This window comes from Tachyglossus aculeatus, chromosome 26, assembly GCF_015852505.1.
Source record: "Tachyglossus aculeatus isolate mTacAcu1 chromosome 26, mTacAcu1.pri, whole genome shotgun sequence".
Classification (NCBI taxonomy): domain Eukaryota; kingdom Metazoa; phylum Chordata; class Mammalia; order Monotremata; family Tachyglossidae; genus Tachyglossus; species Tachyglossus aculeatus.
In genome coordinates this window covers 13143940-13170213 of record NC_052091.1, presented here as the reverse complement: position 1 = coordinate 13170213, position 26274 = coordinate 13143940, and the positions used below count along the sequence as shown (strand labels likewise).

General features: G+C 42.1%; 1 protein-coding gene across 4 annotated transcripts in view; it reads left to right on the top strand.

The window, feature by feature from the left end:
- SCAPER (S-phase cyclin A associated protein in the ER) overlaps positions 1-26274 on the top strand; it is a 291810-nt gene that overhangs the window by 209231 nt on the left and 56305 nt on the right. For all 4 annotated transcript variants that reach the window (XM_038767151.1, XM_038767150.1, XM_038767149.1 and 1 more), the window contains 2 exons: positions 9185-9417; positions 21917-22072. In XM_038767151.1, coding sequence (XP_038623079.1) covers positions 9185-9417; positions 21917-22072 — 389 coding nt within the window. The remainder of the gene's footprint in view (positions 1-9184; positions 9418-21916; positions 22073-26274) is intronic.

Below are 26274 nucleotides of genomic sequence, written 5' to 3'. Positions count from 1 at the left end.
AGGAATATTAACTTGTCAGTGTGGAAAATTACCTTTTTTTAAGACTGGACCCTATGTCATCTCCTGTAGTTGGCAGAGAGCTAAAAATTGAAAACTTTGAACTGGCATTTCAATCCTCATCTGGTATGAACATTATAAATATGTATTTTCTCATTAGTCTGCCAGGGTCCTTGGTTTTCAACTTATCTCTCTTTCAATCAACTACTGGTATTTGAGTGCTTACTGGGTGCAGAGTAAATTCTGATCCGAAGCTCAGTTATAGGATAACTTTGTTTACTCAGACAATAACAGGATTGCAGAGTCCAGAAAATGGTTTATTTACCAGACGCTTCAGCTCAGAGAGTTGATCTTGGTCAAGTCACCCAATCATTTTATGCACTTGAATCTGAACCCTTTAACCAGTCGATGTTCACCCCACAGCACTTAGGTGCATATCCATAATTCATTTTAATGCCCATCTCATCTCTAGACTGTAAGTCCCATGTCTACCAACACTGATCTTTCCTATCTACCCTGTCCCACATGGGGCTCACAGTCTCCATCCCCATTTTACAGATGAGGTAATTGAGGCCCAGAGAAGTGATTTGTCCAAGGTCACACAGCAGACATGTGGCAGAGCTGGGATTAGAACCCAGGTCCCTCCGACTCCTAGGCCCTTACTCTATCCACTAAACTCTACCTACGCTGCTTCTCACCTCACTTGGTACTAAAGGTGTACCATGACACTTGATGATGATGATGATGGTATTTAAGTGCTTACTATGTGCCAAGTGCTGTTCTAGGCACTGGGGTAGTTAGAAGGTTATCATGTTGTCCCACGTGGGGCTCACAGTCTTAATCCCCATTTTAAAGATGAGGTAACTGAGGCACAGAGAATTTAAGTGATTTGCCCAAAGTCACACAGCTGATAAGTGGCAGAGCCGGGATTAGAACTCACAGCCTCTAACTCCCAAGCCTGGGCTCTTGCCACTAAACCATGGTTCAGTACTTGTGTCAGCACCGAGGAAGTACCGTAGCCCAAGCCCCCTTCTAAACTGTGAGCCCGTTGTGGGCAGGGATTGTCTGTCTTTGGTCCTGAATTGTACTTTCCAAGCACTTAGTACAGTTCTCTGCACACATTAAGCGCTCAATAAATGCAATTGAATGAATGAGAGAGAGAGAGAAGCATTTTAGGTTGTCTATCAAAAAGTTGAAGAATTGGAAATGCCAAAAAGCTACATAGCTGTATTTGTCGGTTAGGTAGAGTTAGGTAGCGATAAGTATACGTTTTGCTGCACCACCTGATGTTGACCTCAGCCCTGACTTTTACAGACCACCCACCTTGGGGGTGAATTTTGGTTCTAGTCTCATCGGAGTTGTACTTGCAACCTTCACAAACTTTTATTACACTGCAGAGTTTCCAAGATGTTTCTGTCTGGGCAAGCCCAACACTTTAAGTCAGCGTAATCACATCAGCTTTGCTGGTTCTAAGGTAAAAGCACTAGTTAGTGACTTTCTGAACAGAGATAAGAGCACGAGGTTTGGAACTCATCTCTTAAATGTCTCCCCGAGGGTAAGCTACTTAGAAGACTATTTTAATATGCAAGTAATCATAATCTCAAAATATTTATATTGGCTTTTAAATTATTTAAATACTATGGCTTTTGAATTAATGCGATCCTGTGATGCCGTCCTTTTCTACTATAAAATATTTTTAAATGTATTCTGAAATTCCTTCCAAAGCAAATTCTGAAAAACAGTTGCAAAGTTAAATGAAAAGCAGTTAAGGTTCTGGGGATGAAGGAGAATCAGTTTTTGTTCTGAATTTAAAATGAAGAGATGATCCGATGAATCAGGTATATTGACAGATTTCTGAAAAACAACTGTGGAGAAGGTTCTTCCTTCAGTGAAGAAATTGTGTGGAGGCACATGGGAGGAAATTAGAAAAAGGGGGAGAGAAATTTCAAGAATTAGGAGTACTTGAAATGGATATGAGGACCATGGAGGATATTAGATGTTGGCAAAAGAGATAAAGGGGTGTGACTTTGAGAAAGCAGATGATTATTCTGCACTTGTTGAAGTCTGAATTAGGATTTAGGGTCAGCAGACAGAAAATAGCCAACATTGGTAGGACACTGTTCTAGGTTATGTTTCCAAAGATGATTTGCCTGTAGGCTAAAAGAATGGAAATGTACCTATCAGCAGAATTATTTTTCACTCAGAATTATCTGGGTGATCAAAGCTAACTCTTTATTGTATTTTCAAGTCTACATTTAGCTTTGCATAAAATGTCTGCTAAATGCTTCAACTGGCCGTAATGTCGTTAAAAATGAAAAGAAACTGTATACAAAGGAGCATTAAAAGCGGATAAGAGTGTTTCTAATTCATTATTCATAGGGCTCAAACTCACTGAATCAATATTACAGGCAATACAGATTAAGAAAGTGTTCTCTGTCTCAAACAATCCTTAATTCCATAGTACTGCAATAAAGAAGTTTAACCAAGAATTGTTTTATTGTAAAACTAAGATTTTTCAGTTCCCTTTCAAAATTGGCTAAAGGGATGCTTCAGTATTAGTTACCAACTTTAGCCAAAATAATTCTACTTGCTTTGCACACCAAAGAAATCAAAGGAAATATTAAACCTCAAGGTGTGCCTGGGAGCTTTTTTACATTCTCGTTTTTTTAACATGTTGCCTCATGCTGGTATTTGTGGAGAGCTTAATGAACTGAATAAGGATTACCGCCCCCTCTAAGAAGAGATCTGTCGACCATTAACTAAAACGTGTATATGTTGTACCTGTACACGTGTATGTGTGTATACATGCAGAGGGTAGATCTCAGCAACTTACCCAATCAGCTGCTGAACCGAGTGCCAATGTTGTCTAGACCACAAACAGGGAAAAAAGAAGAAACGATTTAAAGGAAGGAGGAAACAGCAGCCGCTAGCAGGCCGACCTCAGGGGAAGCAATTGGGAATGAGGTCAGTCTCCTAGAGCAGTGACTTCAGATCAACCACAAGTCAAAGAAGGTTAGTCGCAAACAGCATTAGGGGCTGCAAGTGCATCAGTAGCTGCAAACCAAATAATACGTATGTGTTCCCAGTTCAGGCGGGTCAATAAGGATTTTCCAAGGATCACTTTAGAGAAAGAGCATGGCGTAATGGATAGAGCACGGGAGCCAGAGGTTCATGGGTTCTAATCCCGGCTCTGCCAGTTGTCTGCTGTGTGACCTTGGGCAAGTCACCTCAGTTCTCTGGGCCTCAGTTACCTCCTCTGTAAAATGGGAATTGAGACTGTGAGCCCCATGTGAGACAGGGACTGTGTCCAACCTGATTTGTTTGTATCCACCCCAACACTTAGTACCATGTCTGACACAAAGTAAGCGCTTAGCAAATACCGTTATTATTATTATTACCGTCAGCAATACCGTGTAAACCATAAAAGAATATAGGATAAAGAATAAAAGAATATAAGGAATGCCATTCCTATGCTAGACCAATAGTCCGCCCAACATAATATTGTGTCTCCAACAGTAGAAGTGATATGTTTGAAAGAATTGGATGGTGAGTGTCCTCCTTGAGAGTGAGCCTAAATTTCAAGGATATACTTGCTAGTATCCTCAATTTTCCCTCTAGTTACCCATTGTTTTTCATTGTGATTGCATTAGCACTAATTGTTAAATTTCCAATATGATTTCAAATTTCAAGATTTCAGGTTTGAGTTTACGGATTTAAAAAATTAGGATAGTGCACTATCAATTCCATATACTACTTGCTAATGCATTATAGATACTGGGACTATCTGGTTTTCTTTCTAAGTCACCTGCACAGGATAATAGGTGTTTGCCAGTAATATCCTTTCAGAGATAATCAGAGAAACAAATGTAAGTATAAAGTGTTTGTGTGTTGGAAATTATTCCAGTCACCCTGTATCCTGAAATCCATTTTCAAAAGGCTCTGCCTGGGCATTTCAACACTACTCACTTGCAAACTTGACTCATCACCAAGAATAAGCTTTAAATGCTAGAACAAGGCTCAGAGCTAATAATAATAATAGTAATTATTGTTAATGTTGTACTTACTAAGTGCTTACTATGTGTCTGGCACTGTACTGAGTGCTTGGGTGGAAAAAAGAAAATTGGGTTGGACACAGTCAGTTTCCCATGTGGAGCTCACAGTCTCAATCTCCACTTTACAGATGAGGTAACTGAGGCCCAGAGAAGTTAAATGGTTTGCTCCAGATCACACAGCAGACAAGTGGTGGAGTGGGATTAGAACCCATGACCTTCTGACTCTGAATAGTGAAGGAACATGTATGTTGTTCTTTGTCACCAAGTGTTGCCAAATTCCCTCTGCTCTCTGGTGAACAGGGCTAGACCACAGAACAGGAACTTCTTCTAAATGAGCTTCTCTCTGAAAAGTGGTTGAAAATGGAATTCGTTGATACCAGGGTAAGATTGTCCCAAGTCTTTATAAAACTATTTCGGCAGACCTCCATCCCAGGATTCAACTCTCTCTGCTTTCAAAACCCTGTTATCAGGACTTTTTTTTTCCAGAGGACCTCCATTAATTGGGTTTCAGAAAAGTTGATAAGCCCATAGAGGTAAAGCAGGGGGGGAGAGGTGATATTTGGATTTTTTTAGCCTGTCTTGCCCCTGCTACCCCCCAGTAACTGTTGAGAACCCCCCAACTCATCTCAGAGATGATTATTATGGAAAACTCTTAGCTCTCTCCACCTCTGGTCACATAACCAGGCTCAGACCTGGAAATCGACTGTTCCAAGACCGCTTTTGGTAGAGAAAAAGCAGCTCCTCCTGTAATGATACAAAGAAGTTCAGCATAGCAGGAATTATTTCTCTCAGAAAGAGGCCTAGAGCACTGAAGCCGCACATATTTACCAACCATCAGTTGTGGGATTTCCCCATAGCCCTATTCCGCAAATAAGGGTTGGAGGACTTGAGAGGCTGAGATTCTTGCTGTAAGGCCAACCACTTGGTGACAAGACCATAAGACCGTAAGAGTTTGCCTCATGTAATCTTGTCTCTTACTTCTGAGAATGGGAAAAGGACCTTTGCCTTCCATGTGTAAGCAGTTTACTTCAGGGGTTAGTATTCTCATGATAAATTGAAGCACTTCATCTTTTTGCTTTGGTGGTGCAGCTGCTCTAGAATAACCACTAACCTTGGAAGTTGAGAAATTTGCTTCTGGCCATTGTTTTGCTCTAGAAATTTAGAAAAATAATGGATTTTGAAGTATCTCAGAGGATGTTTTCCAGGCTGTGTAAAATGACTCTGTTAAGGCAACCTGGTAAGAAACATCTACTAGATCTATCAGAAAAGATTCCTTTTCAAAAAAGTAGCAGATTTGCCTTTTGAAGACCCACGAGTACTCAGTATCAAAATGGTCTGGCCCGAGATTGGACATTTCTATTTTACTCAATCATTTATAAACCTTACCAGGGCAACCATGTTTTCTGCAGAAGAACTAGCAGCCCTATTAATCAGACCAGAAGCATTTTTCTTGTCATTATTTAAGACAGAAGAAGCAAGTCTGCATAAACAGTGTTCACTGGCTCCAACCAGTTGGCTCTTTGAGCTGTGACTCTGGCCAAGCATAAATTTTGAGATACAGCTGAAGAGTGTGGAATCAGCCCCAACCATCTGTTCTTGTTGTCATGACCACCTTTTGATTATTGTTTGTTTATTTGTGTCATTTCCTCCCTTCATGGTTTTCCATCATATAGGAAAAGTATGGTCTGAACACTTTCAAGATGGGCAGTGCCCTTCGGTTCGTGTCCTTGCCTCATTCCAGATGCATTAGTCTCCAAAGTTCTTTCTTTTTAAGTAAAAAATGTGTCCTCTTTTCTATTAGTATAACTATTATAATATTTTATTTTACTTAATGTATTATTATAATAGGAGATAAACCCGTTTCATTTATACCTAGAAGCTGAGATTTATGTCCTTTAACTGGTTTATCCTAAAGGAATCTAAATCTAAAGTCATTCCATCATATTTATTGAGCACTTACTGTATGCAGAGCACTGTACTAAGCGATTGGGAGAGTACAATATAGCAGTAGAACAGACACTTTCCTTGCCCACAACGAGCCTACAGTTTAGAGGGGCAGACAGACATAAGTGTAAATAAACAAATTACAGATATGTACATAAGTGCTCTGGGACTGGTGAGGGGGATGAAGGAAGGGAGCAAGTCAGAGTGACACAGAAAGGAGACGGAGAACTGAAAAGAAGGACTTAGGGAAGGCCTCTTGGAGGAGATGTGCCTGGCGAGGAGAGTAATTATCTGTCTGATTTTAGGAAAGAGGGCGTTCCAGGCCAGAGGCAGGATGTGGACGAGAGGTCAGTGGCGAGATAGGTGAGATTGAACTACAGTGAGAAGTTTAGCATTAGAGAGCGAAGTCTGTGGGCTGGGTTGTAGTAGGAAAATAGCAAGGTGAGGTAGGAGGGGCCAGGATGATTGAGTGCTTTAAAGCCAGTGGTGAGAAGTTTCTGTTTGATGCGGAGGTGGATGGACAACCACTGGAGGTTCTTGAGGAGAGGGGAGACGTGGTCTGAACGTTTCTGTAGTAAAATGATCCAGGAAGCAGAGTGAAGTATGGACTGCAGTGGGGAGAGACAAGAGGCTGAGAGGTCAGCAAGGAGGCTGATGCAGTAATCAGGGTAGGAGAGGATAAGTGCTTAGATTAACGTGGTAGCAGTTTGGATGGTGAAGAAAGGGCCAATTTTAATGATGTTGTGAAGGTGGTACTGACAGGATTTAGTAATGGATTGAATGAAAAAGAGGAGTCAAGGATAACCTCCTTTTGAGACAGGAAGGATGGTGGTGCCATCTACAGTGATGGGAAAGTCAGGGAGAGGGCAGGGTTTGGGTGGGAAGGTAAGTTCCATTTTAGACAGTTTAAGTTTGAGGTAATATAATGTAATATAATAATAATATAATGTTGGTATTTGTTAAGCACTTACTATGTACCAAGTCCTGTTGTAAGGGCTGGGGTAGATGCAGGGTAATCTGGTTGTCCCATGTGGGGCTCACAATCTTCATCCTCATTATACTGATGAGGTAACTGAGGCACAGAGAATCTAAGTGACTTGCCCAAGGTCACACAGCTGACAAGTGGCAGAGCCAGGATTAGGACCCACGACCTCTGACTCCCAAACCCGTCCTCTTTCCACTAAGCCATGCTGCTTAGGACATCCAAGTAGAGCTATCTTGAAGGCAGGAGGAGATGTGAGACTTCAGAGAGGAAGAGAGATCAGGGCTGGAAATGTAGGTTCTGGAATCATCAGCATGGAGGTGGTAGTTGAAGCCATGGGAGCAAATGAGTTCTAAAGCCCGACCTTGATTTCAGAAAATATAAAAGATTTTCTAAACCAGTCAAATTCTCAGTCAAATTTATTTATTTACATTTATGTCTGTCTGCCCCCCAGACTGTAGGCTGTAGTCTCATCAAGACTTAGTGAACCAGAATATGATATAATGTGATATGATGTGATATACGATTATTTATCATGTTGATGTGTGAGACAGGTGCCCAGCACTGAAACCAACATTTTAAAAGTAATCAATCTAGCGGTGACCCTTAGTTCCCCCAACAAGTACTCAATCAATCCATCTATGGATAGGATTGAATGCTCACTGTGTGCTTGGGAAAGTACAGTGCAGTAGATTTGGTAGACAATTGATTTGGTAGACACAATTCTTGCCCTCAAGGAGCTTACAGTCTAATATGAGAGACAGACATTAAAATATATTACAGATAGGGGAATTGCCAAAGTATAAGGATAGGTGCATAAATGCTGTGGGATTAAGGTGGGGTGAGTATCAAATAATAATACTATTTGGGGTATTTGTTAAGCACTTACTATGTGCCAGGCACTGTACTAAGTGCTGGGGTGGATACAAGCAAATCAGGTTGGACACAGTCCCTGTCCCATGTGGAGCTCACAGTCTCCATCCCCATTTTACAAATGAAGTAACTGAGGCCCAGTGTCCTTGCCCAGTGTCACTCCGCAGACAAGTGGCGAAGCTGGGATTAGAGCCCATGACCTTTTGATGCCCAGGCTCTATCCACTAAACCATGCTGCTTCTCATGCAAAGCGCATAAGGGTGATGTGGGACTGGGGTGGGGAGAGAAAGTGCTTAAGAGGTACAGACCTAAGTGCATAGGTGATGCTGAAGGGAGGACGAATAGGTGGAGAAATGAGGGGTTACTCATGGAAGGCCTCTTTGGAGGAGATGTGATTTTAGTAAGACTTTGAAGATGGGGAGAGGGGTGGTCTGTCAGATACGAAAGGGGAGGGAGTTCCAAGCTAGGAGATGAACATGAACAAGGGGATAGCGATAAAACAGTTGAGATTGAGGTTCATTGAGCAGGTGGTGTGCAGTCTGGGATGCAGTGGAAGATTAGCAATGTTAGGTAGGAAGGGGCGAGCTGACTGAGTGCCTTAAAACCAGTGGTCAGGAGTTTCTGTTTAATGCAGGGATATGTGGACAACCACTGGAGGTTTTTTTAAAAGTAGGGGAACATGGAATGGACTTTTTTTTTAGAAAAACAGCCTGGGCAGCAGAATGAAGTATGGACTTGGAGGTGAAGGAGGTCAGTGAGGAGGCTGATTCAGTAGTCGAGGCAGGATAGGATAAGTACCAAATTCAGAAGCTTTTTCAGAGTAGATGCATAGTTCGGGGTTGATTGAAGTCAACACCAGCATCACTCCCAAAAAAGGTGAGGAAGGAGGGATGTCTAAACAAAAGGAAGAATCGGAGGATGCGTCTCAGTAACCAAGAAGAACACTGCAGTCAGTTCTGTCATGATGGGTGTTTTCACGATAGCAGAATATTATTAAAAAATTAGGGGAATGCTCACCCGACAAAACAAGCCCCACAGGGAGAGTCAAGATGTAAAATGTATGTTAATAAAGGGCTGGGATTATAAAGGCAATACACAGCACTCTTCATTACTAACCATCTCTCAATCATGATATTAAAAATAGTTGTTTAGGTAGAAATGTCATTTTCAGAATTCATTTTTAGAATTCTTTATCAAGAATTAACTTTTCCTCTTACACGTTTTGGATTAGTTTCCTGCAAAAGTTTATAAGGATTGGTGATTCTAAAGGTAGTCAGAATCCTGTTCATTTTTTGATCATTTTAATAAAAAATGTTTATCATGTTTCTGTATGTAGGTTTATGTTCCAGATGAAAATAATGCTATTTTGGGAAGAAGTGCAAATAAGCAAATTTTTGAAGGTTTGACAACTGGGCTTCTCAGAATCAGTGCTGTGGTTTTTGGCTGCCTGATCTCCAATCTACCAGATGGAAACAGCCGGCCTACTACACCCAAAACATCAACACAGGAAATGAAAAACAAACCCTCGCAAGTTGATGCCTTCAACAGCCGGGTCCAGGACCTCATCAGGTAAAAGTTGTTAGACTCCATACAACTTTTAATAGAGTACAACCAAATGTAAAGTTCTAGAGACTGGGATGTGGTAACAATATTTCCTTATCCTTGACCCCGAATTCCTGTCCATGTCCATGGACATTTGTAGAAAAAGAAATGTGACATTTCAAACAAATGTGGGTGAGAAAATCCCAAAACTCCCGTAACATCTAGATAAAGGATATTTCCATTGGATATTTGGTTTCACTTGTTCAAAATATTTCATTACGACACTCGCAGCCTCTCATATCAATCAACGAATGGTATTTATTGAGAGCTTACTCAGTGCAGAGCACTCACTGTTACAAGAGCTTGGGCTGATAACGTTCTTGAGTTTCCTCCTGTTCCTCATTTGAAAATGTCTTTAGTCTTCCTGGCTTTTAATCTTCTGGCCCTTTAAATCCTTGCTTAGTTGCAAGTTTTACATTGGCTTCTCTCCTAGCCAACTTTCTCATGCTACTCAGTAGATTTGCTAATAGTTAACCCATCTCTTTAATCGGGTCATGTGTGGTTCTGAGTTTTTGTCAGGCTTCACATGTGGTAATTTCTTGAACACCTACCTGTTCTGATGTGGTACTGCTTTCTTCTGTCACCTTTTCCCTAGGGAAATTCAGGCCTGCTCCTGGCATCTGTCCCCCATCCTCTTTTGTGAACGCTGAGGCACAGGGAGTACATTTAATTTTTCAGCAAGGTCTACCTCCCCGGATAATAAATTACCTTTTCCATCTCTTAGTGGCCCTTCTGCTGCCTCCACTGACCTCTTGCTCTTTGCTACGTAAAATTTGTTTTCTGTTGTAGTGTCAGGCATTTTTACTTTGACTTCCCTCCATTTCACTTTGTTCTTCGTGGATTCCCTGTGTATTCCTTTCATGCCTTTCTCTAGCCCAGTTGGTTTATCCAGCATCTTTCTTACCCTTAATTACATTTCCCACTTATTCATTCATATTGACCCTTTTCTCCTAGTGTATTTATTGCTGAATAGTGCACATAACCTTTGGGTCTACAACAATTTATCTTTCTGCACTTGACTCCCTCCACCCCCCTAGTCCTCTGGCCTTTTCCCCTCTATGGCCTTTCCCTCAGTTACTTGATCCCATTCAATTTCACCAACCATTTCCCTGCTTCCTACTCAGTTCGCTGTGCAGAATTTCTTTACAGCTAAAGCTGCTGATAAATGCTCACCCTGTCATGTTGGTTTCCCCACAGAGTTGTACGAGTAGCCCCAGCACAACACCTTGTTCATTTGTCAGCCAGGATATGCACGCCTTGGGGGCGATGAGGCGTAAGGGGCTGCCAAATGCTTCCGTGCAACCTCAGTATGCACTCGGGAGACTGTGCATCCATCCGAAGTATATTATTTGAGTTACAAAATCCTTTTCTGAAGAGGAAAAGGAGATGTATTCAGTCAGAGATGGACTGAATAATAATAGTGATGGTATTTGTTAAGCACTTCATTCATTCATTCAGTCGAATTTATTGAGCGCTTACTGTGTGCAGAGCACTGTACTAAGCGCTTGGGAAGTACAAGTTGGCAACATATAGAGATGGTCCCTACCCAACAACAGGCTCACAGGCTAGAAGGGGGAGACAGGCAACAAAACATGTGGACAGGTGACTTACTATGTGTCAAGCACTGTTGTAACCACTGGGGAAGATACAAGCTAATCAGGTTGAACACAGTCCCTGTCCCACAGTGGGCTCACAGTCTTAATCCCCGTTTTACCGCTGAAGTTACTAAAGCACAGAGAAGTGAAGTGACTTGCCGAAGATCACACAGCAGACTGGTGGCAGAGCTGGGATTAGAACCCAGATCCTCTGATTTCCAGGCCTGGCTCTTTTCAGCAGGCCGTATTATTGAATAATCATCTGCCAAGTGCCTCCAATTGTTGTAAATCAGTAACTTCAAAGGGGCAATCGGTAAGCCCATCCTTTTCAGATATGTTAGTCATTTTACTTGGGGAATTGTGGGTGAAGATTTAGGCAGTCAAAAGGATAGCAAATCCTCCATTAGTTTGCTGCCTAAGTAGACAGGGACCATTTGAAAAACAGAGAGTCTGTTCATTTTCAACCTAACTTTAAATTTTGTCTTTGCAGTCTGGGTCGTCAGTGATTAAAAAAAAAAAAAAACTTCTTCATCCAGCCAGGGACAGCCTTCATCCAAACCACTTAGAAAGTGTATAACTTATAGCCCTTTTTCATTTCAAATGGAAGTTTTTTGTTTGTCATTCTGAGGTGTGATTCCCCAGTTGCTTCAGAAAACCAAAAAAATCACTAGCCCTGGCCAGCTCTATGAAAAGGTGAATGAAGGCCAGTGATTCTGAGTGAGGTTAGTCCCAATAGTTTGCTTCCAAAACTATAACCTCTGGGCGTGGTAAAGTGGAGCAGTGGGATGCTTGTCATCCTTATGTCCTGAACATGTCCTCTAATCAGAGCCATACTCTCTATGAATGGTATCTAAATCCTTCATAAGATTCCTATCACCCCTTATTTTCCCCCAGTAGCCTAGAGACTGTGATTGTATTTAAATCCTTCTTGACCCTATTGCTATTTTCTAACTACAAAGCTTCCTGAGGTAATGAATTCCATATGCTTACCACCCACGGTGTGTTGAAGTGTTTCCTTTTGTTTGTCTTGCATCAACTGTCTTCAAGCTTCAGTGGATGTCCTCTAGTCCTGGTGGTGTGAGATTTGGTGAACAACGGTTTTGTGTTCACCCTGTCCCCAGCCTGTGTGATTTATGGCCTTCAATCATGACCCTTCTCAGCTTTTGTCTCTTCCGATTGAAGCTTCATAATATTTTCTGCTTTTCTCATAGGGGCTGCTTCATTCCTTTGATCCTTCTAGGAGCTGTCTCAGCACCTCTAGAGTCTTCTAAGTGGGGGAATTGTCCATTAGACCAGATTCCTCTAAGATGCCTTCCAAGCCTCTCTGTGACCACCCTAGTTCTCCCAGGCTGATCTGGCCTACCTGCCATATTCTGGGCCACTCTGGGGCTCTGAACTGTGATCCCTGGATACCCTATCACTTGGCCAAAAGTCTTCTGCTTCTCCAAATCACTTAAAGTCATTATCTGGCAGGGAAGATCACTTTCAGTGGCACCACCAGCTTTCATGACACTGCTCAGCATTCTACGCAGAGCCCAGGAGAAGAATTGAGTCTTCCCACAGCCTCCACAAGTTTAAGCATACGATCTGGAGGACTCTCTCTTTCCCTTCATAGAATAGTGTATCTCATTACCCCTTCAGGGAGACCTTGTCCTCAGCTGCAGGGAAACAATCCACTTGACCTTGTCCCTTGCAATCCCATTCTCCTAAATGGAACCTCCATACATGGGCCTTTTGGTGATAATTTGCAGAGTGTCTTTTTCTCTTTATTTCATTGCTCCTGTCATTTTTATTGTACATTACTTCAATGTTTTAATTGACTAAAAATTAAATATAATTTCCAAAACCAGCATTAGGGATTCCTCCATTTTCAGGTGGGACCAAAGGTAGCGGGAAGGTTTGCAAGGTAGCAATTTCTTGGAATACATCTGTTTTGATGCATGAAGCATAGGTGGGAGCGCACAGCAGTGAAAAACGGGGGAAAGATTGAAAATGATTATGGGAAAAATATCAGTGTCAAAAACCCCAAATATTGAAGGACTCTTGGAGTTATTGTGGAGAGACCAAAGAAACTTTGGGCAGTTGTTGAGGCTAGTGCAAACCAAAGGGAACCTAAGAAAAGCTAGAAGAGGAATGCACTTACTTCATAAGGGATAAGATCACCATCGTCATCATCATCAGTGTTTATTTTGCATGAACTGAGTTCAGAGCACTCACCTTGGTGCTTTGCTTGGTAACATTCACTAAAAGTAGAAGTTGGTCTCTGTCCTTGCCGAGCTTATAGTCTGAAGGGGGAAAGAGGCAGACATAAAGAGCCAACATTCAGTGGAAACAAAAGGGAAAACAGATAAAATTGGCAGCAATGAAAGTAAGCAAAAAATGAATAAGTGGAATAAATAAACTGATATACACAAAACTGCTAAGGATGAACTGGTGGGATAAACTAACTGGAGAGGTGGGGATTAGTCAGAGAATGGCTCCCGGAAGAGGTAGCTTGAAGGACTTTGAAGGTGGGAAGGGATGTTGGTTTAAAAAACTTGAGAAGAAAGTCTCTATATGTTGCCGACTTGTACTTCCCAAGCACTTAGTACAGTGCTCTGCACACAGTAAGTGCTCAATAAATACGATTGATTGAATGAGTGAATGAATGAATGTTGTGCACAATGAGTCAGAAACCAGATTGCTAGGAGTGTGGTACAGTCAGGAGGTTACTTTGAAGGAGTGAAGGGTGTGAGCTGGGGTATGGTGGGAGAATAGAGCAGAACGGAAAGAGAAGAGAGCAGAAAGCTCATTGTATTTTTAGGTCTGTGAGTAAAATAACAATAAACAAGAGAAGCAGTCTGGCTTAGTGGAAATAGCATGGGCTTGGGAGTCAGAGGTCGTGAGTTCTAATCCCGGCTCCACTGCTTATCAACTGTGACTTTGGGCAAGTCACTTAACTTCTCTGTGCCTCAGTTACCTCATCTGTAAAATGAGGAGTAAGACTGTGAGCCCCACATGGAATAACCTGATGACCTTGTATCTAACTCAGTGCCTAGAACAATGCTTGGCACATAGTAAGTGCTTAATAAATACTATTATGATTATTATTATTATTAATAATAAACCTTGCTCATTTGAAACACTGGGACTCCGTTTAATTTAGGATCTTTGTATTTTAGAACTGGTGGCAGAATCATGTGTTCATCAGTATAAATCTGAAGCCCAAGTTGATTTGAGGGTATAATAAACTGGGGTTGTCATGGATACTGGTCACTGCTGAAAACCCTATTGTTTCCCTGACTTTGAAGTTTGAAATTTCAGGATGGAGTACCCTCCCTTGCGCTGACACCTGACACTCACTGAGCTAAGCACAAGGCAGCCCCAGACCTAAACAGCAAAGCCTGAAACACTCCAGAGGATGAAAGGTCTAGATATGGAGTGTACTTTCAGTCAGGCATACAGTAAGAAGAATTATGGATCATGAAATCCAGGGGATATTCAGGCAGAAACTTTCAAAAATTTTTAAATGGTCTTCCCCCAAATGAGCTTTTTTTAATGGTATTTAAGTGATTATTACGTGCCAGGCACTGTACTAAGCTCTGGAGCAGAGAAAGGCTAATCAGTGTGGGCAGATCACTGGACTAGGAGAGTACAGTATACTAGAGTTGGTAGACAGGTTCCCTGAACTCAAGGAGCTTACAGCCTAGAGGGGAAGACAAACATTAAAATACATTACAGTTACATACATAAGTTCTGTAGGGCTGAGGGTGGGGTGAATAAAGAGTACCAATGCAAATGCAAGGGTGATGCAGAAGGGAGAGGGAGTAGGGGAAATGATTGCTTAGTCATGGAAGACCTCTTGGAGGAGTTGTAATTTTAATAAGGCTTTGGTGGGGAGAGTGATGATCTGCTGGATATGAATCAATTGATTGTATTAATTGAATGCTTACTATGTGCAGAGCAGTATACTAAGCACTTGGGAGAGTACAGTATAATGGAGTTAATATAGATGTTCCCTGCCCACAGTGAGCTTACAGTCTAGAGGGAGGGACAGACATCAATATAAATAAATAAATTACACATATGGATGTATGTGCTGCCGGACTGAGGGAGGGGTAAGTAAAGAGTGCAAATACAAGTGTAAGAGCAATGCTGAAGGGAGTGGGAGAAGCGGAAATGAGGGCTTAGGGAAGGCCTCTTGGAGGTGATGTGCTTTCAATAAGATTTTGACGGTGGGGAGAGTGATTATTTGTTGGATATGAAGAGGGAGGGCTTTCCAGGCCAGAGGCAGGATGTAGGTGAAAGATTGGCAGCAAGATAGATGGGATCAAGGTACAGTGAGAGGTTGGCACTAGAGGAGCGAAGTGTGCGGGCTAGGTTATAATAGGAAAGCAGCAAGGTAAGGTAGGAGGGGGCAAGGCGATTGAGTGTTTTAAGCCAATGGTAAAGAGTTTCAGTTTGATAATAATAATAATTATGATATTTGTTAAGCGCTTACTATGTTCCAAGCACTGTTCTAGGCACTGGAGTAGATACAGATTGTCGCACGTGGGGCTCACAGTCTTAATCCCCCTTTTACAGATGTGGTAACTGAGGCACAGAGAAACTAAGTGGCTTGTCAGGGTGATGTTGAGGATGTCAGTGTGGTCGTCAAGGGAAGGTAGTTTGGGCATGGAGACTAAATGGGGCATGATAACTTGAAAAAATTGGATGGGGTCAAAAGATCAGAGAGGATGAGATCTAGTGGTTGTCCAAGTTGGTGAGTCAGGGAGTTGGGGTGGAGCAGGAGGTTATTGGAGGTGATAAGTGATTGAAGTGGGCAGAGGATGAGATCTAGTGGTTGTCCAAGTTGGTGAGTCAGGGAGTTGGGGTGGAGCTGGAGGTTATTGGAGGTGATGAGTGATTGAAGTGGGCAGTGTAAGTCATCAGGAATGTCTATGTAGATATTGAAGTCCCCAAAAGAGAGAGAAGGAATCCGAGAAAGGGATCAGAAACATTCAAAAAGTTGGAGGTGGGGCCGGGGGAGCGGTACCTGACTATTACTAGGATCTGGAGTGGGTGATGGAGGCAGATGATGTTGGCCCCAAAGGAAGGGAAAGAGCGAGAAGCGGGAGATAGAATGGTGCGAAAGCTGCACTGGGGAGCGAGAAGGAAGCCAACACCTCCCCTTTTTCCAGTGAATCTGGGGAGTGAGTGAAGATGAGGCCCCCTCTAGAGAGAGCCGCAGGGGAGACCGGGTCATCTGGCGGGAGGTTTCAGTGATGACAAGAAGCAGCAGGGACTGAATCAGGAACAGGTCAAGGATGAAGGGAAGCTTTCCCCTAATGGAGAGGAGGTTCCACAGGCCGCACTTGGCTGAAGCTATGGAGGGAGTGCTGGGGGAAGGAGACTCAGTTATTCATTCATTCAATCGTATTTATTGAGCACTTACTGTGTGCAGAGCACTGTACTAAGCGCTTGGAAAGTACAGTTCAGCAACAGAGACTATTCCTTCCCAATAACAGGCTCACAGTCTAGAAGGAGGGTGACAGACAACAGAACGAAACAAAGCAAGTAAGCAGGCATCAATAGCATCAATATAAACAGATTATGCATATTTACACATCATTAATAAAATAAATAGAATAATAAATATGTACATATACACAAGTTCTGTGGGGCGGGGAGGGAGGTAGAGCAGAGGAAGGGAGTCGGGGTGATGGGGAGGGGAGGAGGAACAGAGGAAAAGCAGGGGGGCTTAATCTGGGAGATGACACGAGGGGTAGGGAGGGGTTGGATGGGATTTAAGTGTTGGGAACGGTATTGATGAGGATGAGGATGATTATGATATCTAGTACACTCAGTCCTGCCAAAACACCGGTTTGTACTACGTATTTTGGATAGAATGTGATGGGAGTTAGGAAATGTTCTTCTGACAACACTATCCTTCTGGACCCAGTGTGGCACAGTGTCAGAAGAAGCTGTTGGACATACAGTGAATGCTATAAAGCAGGTTCTTCCTCAGTCCAGCGTGCTGCAAGAGCACAACTCCCACATTATAGGAGAACCGAATGTACGTATTTAACCCACCCACTTCCGCCCCTCCCCACACAAACATATACATCTACTGAGCATCATTTTTTCAGTCATAACACAGAAAGCATGAAGTCCTTCAGATCACTGAACCAGGAATTCGGAGACACGGGGAATAGTCGTGGCTCCAGCATTGTGTGATTTCTAAGTAAAACTAGTTAGCCTAAGGTTTAAATCAGCCATGATAGTAGTTTAGGACATTTTCCTGTTGGGAATTTCTTGATTTATCTTTGAGGAGATGCCAGAAAGTTTGGAGCAAGGAAGTGGTCTTGGAGCCTAGAAGGCAGCAAACGACTTCTGGGAGTTGGAAACAGTCAGCCCCTTTTCCAGTTCCTTCCCAGCAGCTAAAAAAATTCCGTCTGGAAAGGGATGACACTGAAAAGGAGACGGCCTGGCACCATTTGAACTGCCATTGGTAAGGAGCAGGTCGCTTCCTGCTTGCTGTCTATAATACCATTACCCAGAACACTGGTGTCAGTTCATTGTGGTATTAGGGGAATGGAAGTCACAGGAAGAATTAAAGGGGGGTGGTGGCGGCCTCACTGAGGCTGAAAAGACATATTTCAAATGAATTTTTTTTAAAAAGAAGGTTGAATCAGAGAGCTAGTAAAATTTTTCCAAGTGGCAGGGGCTGCCAAAGAAGGCTTTAGCTAGCCAGTTAAGAAGGACATTGACAGGCTCTGAACTAGTTCTCAGTCATAACTGTCTCTATCTGTATAGATCTGTAACTTATATATTCATTTATTTATCTATTTATTTACATTAATGTCTGTTTCCCCCTCTAGACTGTGAGCTTGTTGTGGACAGGGAATGTGTCTGATGTTGTATTCTCCCAAGTGCTTAGTACAGTGCTTTGGACACAGTAAGCACTCCATAAATGATTGTTATAAATAATAATACTAGTTGTGGTCAGAGAATTCCATTGCTTCAGGAAGTGAGCAGAGGAGCAGTTTTAAAAAGGTGATCGTACATTGTGCTAGTCAATCAATAGTATTTAGTGAGCACCTACCATATGCAGAGTACGGTAGCTTGGACTATGCCACTTCTTGTCTCCGAGCCTTGTCAGTCATGTCCCTATGGGCACCTGTTGCAGTAGGGAAATAAGCAGGCACTGTGAAATTCACATGAAGATGGTTTGAGTTGGGAGGATTCGTTTATGATAAGGCATTTATTATACAAGCACACCGTAAAAACAGGATGATCAGATTGGTTACAGCGCATGTTCCACATGGGGCTCACAGTCTAAAAAAGGGGAGCAAGAACTTCTCCCTCCCCCTCCATATACCCCAGACCACCACTCTCTCCACCTTCAAAGCATAATTAAGGTCACAGCTCCTCCAAAAGGCCTTCCCCAATTAAGCCCTCTTTTACCCTGCTCCCTTTCCCTTCTGCTTTGCCTACATTCTTGGATCTGTACCTTCTAAGTACTTAATAATCACCCCCTAGCACTTAAGTACATAGTCTGTAATTTATTTATATTAATGTCTGTCTCCCCCTCTAGATTGTAAGCTCCTTGTGAGCAGGTAACTCCCAATTCTGTTATATTGGCCAAGCACTTTGTACACTGCTGTGCACACAGTAAGCACTCAATCAACACCACTGATTGATGTGATCCCCATTTTACAGATGAAGAAGTGGAGGCATAGAGAAGTTAAGTGACTTGCCCAGTGTTTATTAATAATAATAATAGTTGTGGTATTTGTTACACACTTACTATGTACCCGGCACTGTACTAAGTGCTGGGGTGGGTACAATCAATCAATCAATCGTATTTATTGAGCGCTTACTGTGTGCAGAGCACTGTACTAAGCGCTTGGGAAGTACAAGTCGGCAACACATAGAGACAGTCCCTACCCAACAGCGAGCTCACAGTCTAGAAGGGGGAGACAGAGAACAAAACCAAACATAGTAACAAAATAAAATAAATAGAATAGATATGTACAAGTAAGATAAATAAATAGAGTAATAAATATGTACAAACATATATACATATATGCAGGTGCTGTGGGGAAGGGAAGGAGATAAGATGGGGGGATGGAGAGGGGGATGGGGAGAGAGGAAGGAAGGGGCTCAGTCTGGAAAGGCCTCCTGGAGGAGGTGAGCTCTCAGTAGGGCTGGACACAGTCCCTGTCTCACACGGGGCTCCCAGTCTCGATCCCCATTTTACATGATGTAACTGAGGCTCAGAGAGGTGAAACGACTTGCGCAAGGTCACCCAGCAAACAAGTGGCAGAGTCGGGATTAGAACTCATGACCTTCTGACTCCCTAGCCCACTATGCCATACAACAAACCAGCGGTGGATCCAGGATTAGAACTCAGATCTCAGATCCCCTAACTCCCAAGTCCTGTGCTTTTTTCACTAGGCCAGGCTGCTTCTCGATATAACTGCAGCGTGGTGCCAACGCTGGGCCGAATCACCGTAACTTGGCAGACAGTTGCCTGCTATCCGATGTGGTCTTCACCTTTGTTAGCCATCTGTTTCGTGGGATTCCTGTTGAGCATGCCTACCTAGCAGAATTTCCTACTTGGTCCTGAGAGCAGAGAGCTTCTCTACTGATAGCATAGCCCCAGTTGACAGAACAGGGATTAGAACCCAAGAACCCCAATTCCTAGATTAGTCCTTTTACCACGGACCAACAGCAGGACTGTTTAAGGGTGAAGACGCAATCGCTTCCTTCAGTGAATTTACCCACTAACAGAGAAAACAAATGTTACATAATTTACAAAGAAGAGGAACCCCTCATTTTCCCTGTCTGCCTTCTTCTTCACCTCACTAGCTGGAAAGGGAGGGAATAGACAAAATGTTTTATTCATTCATTCAGTCAGTCGTATTTATTGAGCACTTAGTGTGTGCAGAGCACTGTACCAAGCGCTTGGAAAGAACAATTCGGCAGCAGGTAGAGACAGTCCCTACCCAACAGCGGGCTCACAGTCTAGGAGGGCGAGACAGACAACAAAACAAAAACAAGTATACAGGCGTCAATACCATTAAAATAGATAAATAGAGTGATAGAATTTTTAAGTTCAGTGGCCTTGACACTTTAATACTGACCTATAAAATTGCCTCAGAGTCCCCCTTAAAAAGGCTTATGTAAAGTCTTTGTACTTTTCTATGGGTTTTTTTTTTGCTAAGGTGCACTTTGTATTTCAAAAAAAAAAGAGTTTTTATCTTTAAGCATTGACAGTTGTCTTGCTTAAAGTAATGTTTGAACAAATAATTGTCTAAAACTGCTCTTTATTATAATCTCCAGGAGGAGAGGTCTATCGGCACAAAGTAAGCTCTCAATAAATATGATTGAATGAATGGTAATTATTTCTCTTTATCTCTACAGAAAATGATTTTTATACATTTGCTGTCTGAAAACAGTGCTTATCTTTGCTCTCCCTCTTCATTGGAAACTTAGGAATTCACTTTTCTGAAATAATTATTTCCACATTAATATTCCATCTATTTAATTCATTTAATCCAAATTTCTTCCAGAAACATAAACTGAGACTCTGCTCAGTGACCCTCACCAAAGCCAAAATGGCATTAGATTTGTATATTGAAAAACAGCCATTACTGTACCTTTTTTGAAGGAAAAGGCAAACTTGTAACAATCCATCACTTCCAATGGGCTTCTCTGCTTCTCCATGGTGTTTGACAATTGATTTAAGAAAACCTTGTATCCAAACATTGAGTTGGTTAGTTTGAACTCAATATGCATCCCAATTTTAGCTGTAGATTTACACAGAAGTTGTGAGAATGGGCTGATCTAATACTGCAAAAATAGTATGGTTAGGAGCCGGAAAAAGGTTTATTAATAAAGGAATGTTGACTGATGAGTTTCCCACATCAGTAGGTATGTTTCCAGGGCTTTTTACTAATTTTACCCTACATGAGACTGCTCAAAGTACAATAGCAATTTAAACACCTCCTGATTGTAGATTTTCTTTGTAAATTAAAAATACAAATCCAAAATTTTTAATCTCTGATTTTTGTTCTTAGTTTCTTAAATAATGCACCTTTTCTGTTATATTCATTGCTTACAGCTCTGAAAGAGGAAACAACAGCAGTAAGTCAGTGCCAAAACTTCTCAGAGCAGAGAATTCTCTCTGTGGAGAATCTTTAATGATCTTAAAATCTTATTTTCAATGATTGCTGCTTTGTAATCTAATAAAAGTGCAATTACTGTTAAGTGAGATTTGTAAAGACAAGCCCAGAGATCGATCCATCTATCCAGTGGAAAAAGATGAAGAAAAAAATGAAGACGATGAAAGTCCTCCAGACATCTTAAATATCCACTTCAGAGATAGTGACTAGTGTTCTTTATAATCTAAAAGGCTATTATGTTCTTGCTATTTGATGTCCTGTTAATAGTAATGAAATAAGTAATAGACTACAGAAAGTATTAGGAATTTATCTTGCAATTAGATATCTCGGTAGAAGTCTCATTTCCTGAATTGCTACATTCTAGTGAGTTAGACTTCTTATACCAGAAAAAAAGTTATCACAGCAAACCAGAGATGATTATAAATCATTTTACTATGGTAATAGTCTTCTGCCCAGAAAAGTGTACAGTAGAGTAAACCACTTCATCTAAGTTGAAAAATAGCATCAAAAGGAAAATCCATCACGTAACAGAAACGTCTGGCCAGATTTAAATATATTGTAGCTTGGTGTTCTTTATTTAAGCTTTGTTGTATTTATATATTTGTAAATTTGAAACTTGCTTTTTTTTTTTGTATGGTGTAAAATCAGTGATACAGAATTTGCTGGGGAAATTGACCCTGGCAGTGTGGCATTTTGTAATGTAATGTTTTTCTACACTTGCAGCTATGTGGTGAACATAGGATTGATGGACAAGCTGTGTGGCTGCTTCCTTTCTGTGCAAGGCCCGGTTGATGAACATCCAAAAATAGCTACATTTCTGCAGAATGCTACAGCAGTCTTACATGGAATGTGCAGACTCTGTTTTGCTGTCAATGGAAAGTAAGTCCACTTTATAAGTCAAATTGGATTAGTGGTTTAACTTGTGTTTGGGGGTTTGCCTTAAGGTACAGAATAAAGCTTACCTTCTAGGATTCATGTTTTATTTCATTGGCAAATAGTTTGCCCTTCATTTGCCTCACCGTAAGTGGTTTGAAAATATTTGCAAAAAATGGCTCTGTTTTAACCTAACTGAAATTTGCATCTTGCTTATCAGTCAGTATCAACTTGCTGAAGGATGAGTGACTCCTCCAGATATGTCTAAGTTGTATCTACTCCCTGCCTTTCAAATTGGGGCATTTCCCAGGAATTTCCTTATCGAGTCCATCCATCTTGTCTTGTTTCGTCTGTGTCCTTCTTTGCCATTCTGTCTGGGGGCTTGTCTAGCCTTTGTCATTCATTCTGGTCACATGCCTTGGCTATTACCTGTTTTTCTTGTCTGCGTCTTGCACAATGCCCAGAACCTTTGTTTACATGCTGAACCTTCCATTCGATTACTTTGTCCTCAGCCCCACCTCTACTCTCCAACCCCCCAATTTCGTTCAGTGCTATCATCACTTAGAGGTAAGTATCCCATTAGAAAGCAGAGACCGTTTAGTTCCTCAGACTGACTGACTAACCCTATTTCTGCTGAATGCCATTTCTGCCCACAGAGTAGTAGCCGTCATTTTGCTTGGCCTTTTCACCTTAACCTTCATCCAGCTGCACGGAGTTCATTACTGAATAATCAGGCAGGTTTTCAGACCTTTTCCCCATCATTTTCGCTGTCTTTCCAGTGGTCGCAATTATAAATTTTGAGTCATAGGGATTTTGGGATGGCGAGAATAGACAAGAGGGTTAGTAGTTTACCGGCAGTTAAGATGAACTCTTGAGGGCACCCAGAAAACTTTTAGTTAAATTTATTACAAACCAATGGGAACCTGAATACACACAATGTTTTAACCATTGAGCATCATAACAGGACATAAAAAGACATGGGCCCTGTTCTCTAAGTGCTCACAAGTTAAAAGAAGTTGGCAACTCTTCAGGGACAGCAAAAGAACAGAGAAAATTCCCTCCAATGTGATGCTACAATGGGGCGGTCGGAGTCACATCAAAAACAAAGTAAGACTGAGAGCTGCCGTAACCAGAATCATCATCATCAATCATATTTATTGAGCGCTTACTGTGTGCAGAGCACTGTACTAAGCGCTTGGGAAGTACAAGTTGGCAACTTATAGAGACAGTCCCTACCCAACAGTGGGCTCACAGTCTAAAAGAATGGCAGCAGGTAGCAAAGAGTGGGAGTTCTGGGGGATGGGGGGAGTGGGGATGGATGCCAGGGCTCCAGAAGTTGGGGAGGCAGCCGAAAGCAGGGTTTCCTGGAGGAGGGAAGTGCTCAAGAGTTCCTGGGGGTAGTAGGAAGTTGTAGAAGCCGTGGTTCCTGGGAGGCCAAGGGAGTGGCAGAGAGTAGGTGTTCTGGGTGGGCATTGAATGGCTGCAGCAAGCAAGATAAAACTCTGGGGGCAGGGAGTACTGTATCCCTACCCCAGAAAGGATGAAGATGGGGCACATTATTGCCCACTGCAATGGCAGCAGTAGGAGTAGATGGTAGAACACCTGTTTGTGAGCTGCACAGCAGCCGAAAGAGAACTACATGTGAACCACGAGCCCCAGATTGGCTACCCCATTCTCTCTTTGGTAAGCAAGTAAATTGTCCTTTTAACCAAGGCTAATACTGATCCTTTCATATTGTGCATATATGAATCTGCCTAAGTAACAGAGACAACTACTTTTTACCTTTTATTCCTTTGGTATGACCAAGTTCCTCAGTTAAGATGCCATTTTATTACTAATATTCAAGCTACTCATGGAAATAAGGAAATGATTCAGTCACCCAGTAACCAATCAATGGGTGATGTTTCTTGAACTCTAATTGTGTGCAGAGCACTGTACTAAATGGTTGAGAGAGTACAGTTAACGGAATCGGTAAAGATGTTTTGTGCCCACAAAACAGCATACATTCTAGAGGGAGAGGTAGATATTAATATAAATAAATGAATTATTGATATGTACATAAGTACTGTGGGGCTGAGGGTGGGGTGAATATCAAATACTTAAAGGTACAGAGCCAAGTGCATATGCAAGGGAGAGGGAGTAGGGGAAAAAAGGACTTAAGAGGGGAAGGCCTCTTGGAGGAGATGTGATTTTTAATAAGGTTTTGAAGGTGGGGAGAGTGATGGTCTGTCAGATAGGAACAGGAAGGTAGTACCAGGCCAGAGGAAGGTTGTACTGAAGGAGTTGATGGCAAGATTAAATGAAATGGAGATACAGTGAGTAGGTTGGTATTAGAGGAGCAAAATGTGCGGTCTGGGTTGTAGCAGGAAATCAGCGAGGTACAGCAGGATAGACAAGCTGATGGAGTGCTTTATAGCCAGTAGTATGGAGTTTCTGTTTGACGTGGAGGTGAACAGGCAGCCATTGAAGTTCTTGAGGAGTGGGGAAACATGGACTAGAAAAACGATCTGGGCAGGAGAATGGAAATGTGAACTGGAGTGGGGAGAGTCAGGATGCAGATTTGTCAGCAAGGAGGCTGATGCAGTAGTAGAGAAGCAGCGTGGCTCAGTGGAAAGAGCCCGGGCTTGGGAGTCAGAAGTCATAGGTTCAAATTCTGGCTCTGCCAATTGTCAGCTGTGTGACTTTGGGCAAGTCACTTAATAAATGTCATCATTATTATTATTATTGGTCAAGGTGAGATATGGTAAGTGCTCAGATCAGCATTTTCGCAGAGAGGAAAGGACAGGTTTTAGTGTTGCCTTGAAGGTAGAGCCAACAAAAAATCCACTGTTAGGTAAAATTTAGGTATAGGGTAAGTTTAAAAAAAATGAGGGTGTAATGAATGTGATCTTTTGTAAACCCATCCTCCAATTTTGTGGGTGAGGAATGAAAAGGCCAAGTTCCCCTTCCCTTCCCTTGGCTTAGGTGCAAGCAGCAGCACATAAACCTAGTTCAGGCTGAAAGTACCAGAGGGGTAGAGAGTGGGATTTCCACCATCTCAGCTCCACAAAGTGCAAATGGTGATTCTGGGTGAATTATGCCAAGTATGTGCATGCGAAGTGAAGTGTAGATTTAACAATTGTCCAATTACTTTGAACATGGGTCCAACTAGACCATTCAATCCAAAAAAAAATTTCTGTTTGAGGCCCTAATTGGCTTGCCACCTGGAACAAATTTACCAGCCAATTGCCACTTTCCTTTGTGGACCCATTCTCTGCATTATGGCACCTGAATGCATCATAAATTACTCCAATGTCAACATCTGAGACATACAGCCACCTGTATATTCTTTCCCAGTGCTCAGTGCACTGTTTTGCACACAATAGGTGCTTAATAAATTGTACTATTACTACAAAAGCCAAAAGACTATCTGTATGCCTTGGAAGAACCAATCCAAGCTGCATTTCCATATTCTCCACTCAAGATACCTCAGCAACCTCTCCAACTCGGTTCTGCCATACACCAACCTATCAGCCCTTTATTTTCCAATTTTTTTAAGCATTTCCTATGTTCCGGAGACTGAAGATACAAGCTAATCAGGTTGGACTCAGTCCCTGTCCCACACAGGGCTCATAGTCTTAATCCCCATTTTGTAGATGAGGTAACTGAGGCACAGAGAAGATAAGCGACTTGCCTAAGGTCATACAGCAGACAGATGGTGGTGGTGGGGATTAGAACTCAGGTCCTCTGACACCTAGGCCCATGCTCTTTCCTCTAGACCACGCTACTCCTCAGAAAAATATTTGCACCAGTTCCATCTTTTAGATTCTTGTCATTCACTGCATCAACTACCCCATCACTGAAGGTTTGGACTTCAGTTTTGAGCTGTGAATTTCTATTTCTAGACTAAAATTGCGTTGTTTTTATTTATATGTAAAACATGGGCTTAGAAATAGCAAATCTTAATATAAATAAAAAGGTTCACAGATAATCAGCAATATCCAAGGTACTTTTAGTGGGCCTTATTTAGTTATTCTAAAGAATTTGTAGTGGAAACAATGTGAAGAAAGGCACTGTATGGAAGGAATAGAGGGAGGAAAGGGGAGCGAGGAAAAGAAGGAATGACAGGGAGAGATGGAAGGCTAGGGAGGAGGGCCTTACCTCACTCAGTTACTGGAACTATCACCATCCTCCCCATTCACAGCTATGCGGTTCCTGTGATTTGGCCA